General features: G+C 38.3%; 1 protein-coding gene across 4 annotated transcripts; it reads left to right on the top strand.

Moving 5' to 3' along the window:
• The first annotated feature begins 311 nt into the window (after positions 1–311).
• cenpu (centromere protein U) lies at positions 312–5,607 on the top strand. 4 transcript variants are annotated; one of them, XM_067518952.1, is made up of 14 exons: positions 313–616; positions 885–939; positions 1,064–1,151; positions 1,417–1,633; positions 1,743–1,943; positions 2,244–2,328; positions 2,421–2,501; positions 2,612–2,702; positions 3,101–3,227; positions 3,376–3,454; positions 4,017–4,064; positions 4,464–4,525; positions 4,723–4,879; positions 5,063–5,456. In XM_067518952.1, the coding sequence occupies exons 1-14, from the start codon at positions 612–614 to the stop codon at positions 5,186–5,188; spliced, it is 1,422 nt and encodes a 473-aa protein (XP_067375053.1). In that variant the 5' UTR covers positions 313–611; the 3' UTR covers positions 5,189–5,456. The 4 variants fall into 4 exon arrangements, with proteins under 4 accessions (XP_067375055.1, XP_067375053.1, XP_067375054.1 ...); XM_067518951.1 differs by having other exon boundaries at positions 314–616; positions 2,418–2,501; XM_067518954.1 differs by lacking the exon at positions 1,743–1,943 and having other exon boundaries at positions 312–616; positions 5,063–5,607.
• The last annotated feature ends 3 nt before the right edge of the window (positions 5,608–5,610 follow it).

The following is a 5,610-nucleotide window of genomic DNA, read 5'->3' as shown; positions in this document are numbered from 1 at the left end:
GCTTTTGGATCTCGTGTCTTGATTTGTTCTGCCTCTGGAAGCATTTGGGATGGTCTAGTTACATTTGTTTTGTTCCTTTATACAAATCCAAGAGCTTTGTACATTTTAGACTCATGGTGCTAAGATACATTTTATGTTTATATAGTGTGGATAATCTTATCGTGCAATGTACGGAAAAGTTAATTTTAAAAAAAACGTACAAGGCGAATTTAGGAAATTAATATTCTACACAAATGTCCTTTTCTAGTGAACTGCGATTTTACAACGACTTTACATTGAATCCTCTCGCTTGCCGTAGGGCCTAATTTACGGGAACCCGTTTGGGGATAAAATAGGTTCCTGTTTGTTATGTAGGCTTTGTATACAAAGTAAACGATATTCAAACTGTTTTCACTGTAAGGCTTAATTAAACTTATTGTCATTCTTTCCTGCATAAACCCTCGTTCAGATAAGTTAATTTTTCGTTCGTTAAAATTTCACGAACTAACACCCCTGTGTATCTGGAAAGGTACAGTCCGGAGCTTGAAACTATTTGCGGGAAAGTGTTTCCGTAGGGGCTTTGAGTTGTTTACACCAATTTTGTATTTAGGCTGCCGCTGTTCTTTACGGTAATGAGGTAAGAAATATAATAATATAACATAACATACATATTGTCAGTTGTTTAGTATACCCAACATACGAGTCCATATTTATAGTAACGTTACACGCTGCATTTCCTCACCAATTTAACTTAACGTTACACTCAGAAATCTAACGATAACGTTTGCAGTGCTCTACTTTAACGGTACTGTCATGTTAGCTAAACGTGCCTTAAGCTTAGCGTTAAGCTTTACAACGCAGATATTTAATATGATAATAATGAGAATGGCTTCGTGTTTTCACAGTGCCAAAAAGCGCAGAGGGGCCAAAGTGCCCACTCAGCCACAGGATGAGAGGGGAGTAAGTATTAGGTGTATGAACTGGAAACTTCCATGTTACTCTGCTCTGCTGAAGGTGTAGAGCTACAGCTTGGGTAAATGTAAATCCCGATCATTTGATTGCTCTCTGTTGTGTTCAAATCCAGAAAGCTCCACCTTTTGAGCAATCAGATTTGTCCAGCCTGTCTACTATAGACAAAGCCAGCTTCCTGGAAGGACTGCAGCAAAATTATGGTGGGTCTTTTGGCTTGTATGACTGTATACATGCCTTTGTTACTCTGTCTTTACCTATCTGTGTTTTTAAAAGTCAGAAACTTAACTCACGTTAATGTTAAATTGATCAAATATTAAATTTTTTTGTTCTACACATAATCATGGTTAACAGCTCTGATTATTTTACTGTATAACACATTCAGAGAAATCCATACGTGCCTGGCTTCCAGAGTGTAGTATATGTCAGACCACCAATATCTGCTGATCGGAATACCGTGTTGCATAGGTAACCCTCTGCACAGTACCGCCATGGAGGAAGACTTAAACGTTTTAGAGGAGGCCCAAAAAGCTGGGAGAAAAAACGTTCCTCTGATGGTGAAGTCTCCTGATAAACAGCGTGGAGCTGCTGCAAAGAGAAAACAGACCGAGACGGACTGTGACATTGTAAAGGGAGCGGAGAAGAGGAGGAGGAGTAGATGTACTGGAGAGACGGTCAAAAGCAGGTAAGGTCAAGGGACTTTGTTTGCTGCTATTACCATCATACTACTGTGTTGTGATCTTAAAAAGACGAAAGCAAGTCTCAGTGTCTCCATCTACTCCGCCATTCAATAGACCTGAAAAAGGAGGAATGACAAAGAAAGAGAAGGCACAAATTGGAGGGGTTAGAGCAGAGTTAAAGGTGGGCAAAAAGTCAGACACTAACTCCACATCCAGGCAGAGGGCTGAACCTACCCTAGCAGCCAACAGCCACAAATGTTTGGTGGGGAAGAAGTCGGCTAAAACAAGTAGTGCTGGACAGAAAGCTGCAGTGAGGTGAGGTCACAGATCACACTTTGTAATTAACACTTGCAGTATGTGTCTTTAATCAACTCTCATGCTGTTTAACCGTCTGCTGCTGGATCAATCATAGGTTATATTTAGAAATTACACGAGTAGAAACAAAGGCATAGGTGAACCTACTGAGTACAGAAATGTTAGAAACTCCAAAAAATATAAATAAATACAGTTTCTAGAAATACAGAATACAGAAACATGTATTTAAAAAATATAAAAACACACTTAATATCACAACTTTGTGATCCTCATAATTATCTGTCTGTACGTCCCAACAAGGCCAGTGAAAAATAAGCGAATGAAACAGGAGAAGAACAGAGAGACTAAATCAAGCAGTGGAAAGTCCAGCGACCCTCAGTCGCAGGTAAGTAGCAGAAGAATTTAAACAGAACTCATCAACTTTATTTAAAGGTGAATAACACTTGAAGAATTAATATTTTTATAATGCACAAGGAGGAAAGTGAACCTGATGCTGCACAGCAGAGACGTGGGATAGTCCTGTCCTCTGAGGAGGAGGGGGATGAAGATGCCAGTTGGGTATGGACTAACTGTAGCAAATGTCCACAGTCTTGGAAGCACAGGCATGTGGCCTACATTGCAACTTAGCGTTTGCCTTGATTTAATCCATTTTTGTGTAATTTATGTAGAACCCAAGTCCAAAGAAGGCCAAGGTTTACAGTTTGGGCAGAACTAGAAAGTCCTTGTCTAATAGATCCAAATCTAGAAAGTCATCATCAGGTAAGAAAACAGAACTGGAACTGTACAGTCAAATGTCATGATATATTTTTAAATCTGTGGTAACATTTAAGTTTAATCCCTTTACAAGAAATAATAATAATATTTTGGGAAATACACCTTTCATATTTGTTGTCTTTCTGAGATTGAATGTCCCATAGGGTTATCTAAGGGGATAAGAGACATAAACACTTTAAACAGGTATTATGACACAGTTAGGTTTAACTTTCCTCTCCTTACATGTCATCGTAAAATGAGGGGAAACAAAGTTTTGCACCCAACTGTACGCTGGCTGTGCAACAATGACAACTGATTTTTTTTTTTAATTTCAATTGTGATCAGGTTTTTAAATGTTATTCTACAGTTTTTCACTAAACCACTAAAACCCAGTTCCTCTGCAGGTTCATCTGCAGACCCAGACAACATCACTCAGCAGAGGATGATAGGGGTTAATAGACATGGTAATCGGGGAAGAACAGATTTAGAAGTGGTGCTGGATACATTCCTTGATTTCTGCGAGCAGTACAGGTACATTTCTATATGTATTGAATTATAATTACTTGATTAGGCACATGGCACTATACAACGGCTGCTCACATTTACTATTTTGATCAGTTTTATTGTTAGTTTTCCAATTACAGCTACGTGACTTATACGTATGTGTGTTTGTTTTCAGAGAGTCTGTGGAGTCTAAAGCCGTCAAACAGTCTATTGATTCTTTCTCCAACAATGTTAAAGAGCAGCTCTTGGAAAAGGTCGGAATTTCCAAGTTATGCTTATGTTACGGTCCTAAGGGGTTGAAGTAAAACAGTTTCCAGAGCCTTCCGGTTGACATTTTACAGACCGTTTTAAACTTGGTTTTGTTCAGGAGAAAAATTTCATATAATACTGCCACTTATTGATACAGTGCTTGGTTGCAACTTTGTCAGGAACTTACAGGAGGAGCATTTTTTAGGGCTTCATCACTGAGGTGATGACAAAACAATTTAAAACAATTTAGCATTACCAACGGGCAAATAAAACACTGTCAACGCAGAAAAACACTTGGTGGTTGGTTGGTTGGTTTTCATAAAACTATGCTTGTTGGCACTGAATGTTCTTGAATAGTTCAAAACTATTCAAGTATGTAACTGTTGCACAATGTGGTGGTGTGCAACAGCAGTAAGGTGACCAAAAATTCCCGAAATGTTCCCAAAGCTACAAAAATTTGCCGTATCCCCAAAAAGCCTATTAGCCAATAGGATGTCGATTAAGTCATATGTACTCGATCATATTCATCGAAATTGTAAATCTATGATGTTGTTTTGTCTCTTACAGATCTGCTCTTACAAGTCCTTTAGGGTTGTAAAGAGAGAAAACGCCAAGGTAAATATGGCAACCAGTTTCTAATCTAAAAATGTGAAATATTTTAAAAAGCTAGTGGATGGGACTAGCACAACATCTCCTGATTTTTCTTATCAAGCTATCGTGGAGTTGACATTTGAGGGATATATGCACCTCAGGAACAACTGACTTTGATGATCATCTGACTTTATTTACAGTACCACATTATGTCAACATTGTCAAGTACATTGATTTATGATTAAAATACCTGCAAAACTGACATTTCCACCACTGTTAGATATAAAATATGACAGTGAACATAGTAAAAACGTATACTTGCTAAATGTAGCTCTGTCATAATGCTGTCATTGGCATTTGACCCAAAGAAATGCTCTGTCACAGGGTAGCTATCATTTTTCTGTGTGTGTGTGTGTTTACCAGGTTGGTTCCTTGATCCGGAAAAAGTCACAGAAACTTGTGGATGCCAAGCATGAGCTAATGAAGTGAGATAGAATTACACACTACATCTTTCTAGTTGCAAAATTCTGCTGTATAGTCTGTGTCTGAAAAGTAAAAATATGACTTTTAAAAAAGAATCATTAAATTAGACACATATTTTTTTTTATTTTATTTTTTTCTTACTTTCCCTAAAACCTCTTTTAACCACTAAGTACTCATGATGATGTGTTTGGTCCAACAGGGCAGAGAGACAGGTGTGGTTGGCACAAAAGGAGAAAGCTGAACTTGAACTCCGACTAGCTGATCTTAGGCGAGGCCATGCTTTCCTTCATGGCATCAGAGAGCTCAACAGACAATACTTGGACTACAGAGAGAAACATCCCAAAGAGAAAGAGATGGCACGTTTGTTCTCTCACTCACTCACTCACTCACACAATAACGATAATAGACATAATTATCTAAATACTGTCTGGGTATTTGTCTCTCGTTCATCCATACTAACCTCAATTTACTGGTAGCTTATTAAACAGTTGATGCTTTGCTTTCCACTAAATAATTCCTGTCCTCCTCTTTCCATGTAGTACGGGACTTCCAGCTTACCAGCTCTGATAGTGGAGACAAAGTACCGTCAGACCCCAGAGCATCAGCTGAGGGGACTCAGCGACCAACTGGGAAAAGGCCTGAAGAGTAGTGGAGCTCCAAAATAAAGAGCACTGGCTTTCACACACTAAAATACCCAGAGGTTAAAGACTGTCAAAGGCCACATATTATGGGCAATAGTCGAAAGGTTACTGAGACATTTCAGCCCCGAATCTGCTTGGCATTTTTAATTGTACCTTATGGTTCAAATTTAATTTCCCACTCAGACTGTAAGCGTATAATGTGGGCCATTATGAGATAAAAACAATATTGTAAGTCCAGATAATAATTATGTGTTTTGTTTTTTTTGTTTTTTTTTTTAGCTGGGCAGGAAAATTGCATCAACAATATTTGTTTTCTTTTCTTGACACCCAACAAATTCTAATCTGAGCTGCCATTAAATTCCCACAGTCCAAAAACATTACACTGTGTTTACTGCTATTAGGATTTAAGTGTAGCATGTGTAAAATAAAGCGGTTGTGTTTTACGT

The sequence above is a fragment of the Channa argus genome, chromosome 10 (genome assembly GCF_033026475.1).
Source record: "Channa argus isolate prfri chromosome 10, Channa argus male v1.0, whole genome shotgun sequence".
In the NCBI taxonomy this organism is placed as follows: Eukaryota; Metazoa; Chordata; class Actinopteri; order Anabantiformes; family Channidae; genus Channa; species Channa argus.
This window is presented reverse-complemented; position numbering and strand designations above follow the sequence as displayed.

What these genes read in the sequence shown, in the direction of transcription:
- cenpu (XM_067518951.1), top strand. An exon ending in GGAGAGACGGTCAAAAGCAG is followed by an intron (nt 1,634 to 1,742) that starts GTAAGGTCAAGG and finishes GCCATTCAATAG; the next exon opens with ACCTGAAAAAGGAGGAATGA. An exon ending in ATCCCAAAGAGAAAGAGATG is followed by an intron (nt 4,880 to 5,062) that starts GCACGTTTGTTC and finishes CTTTCCATGTAG; the next exon opens with TACGGGACTTCCAGCTTACC.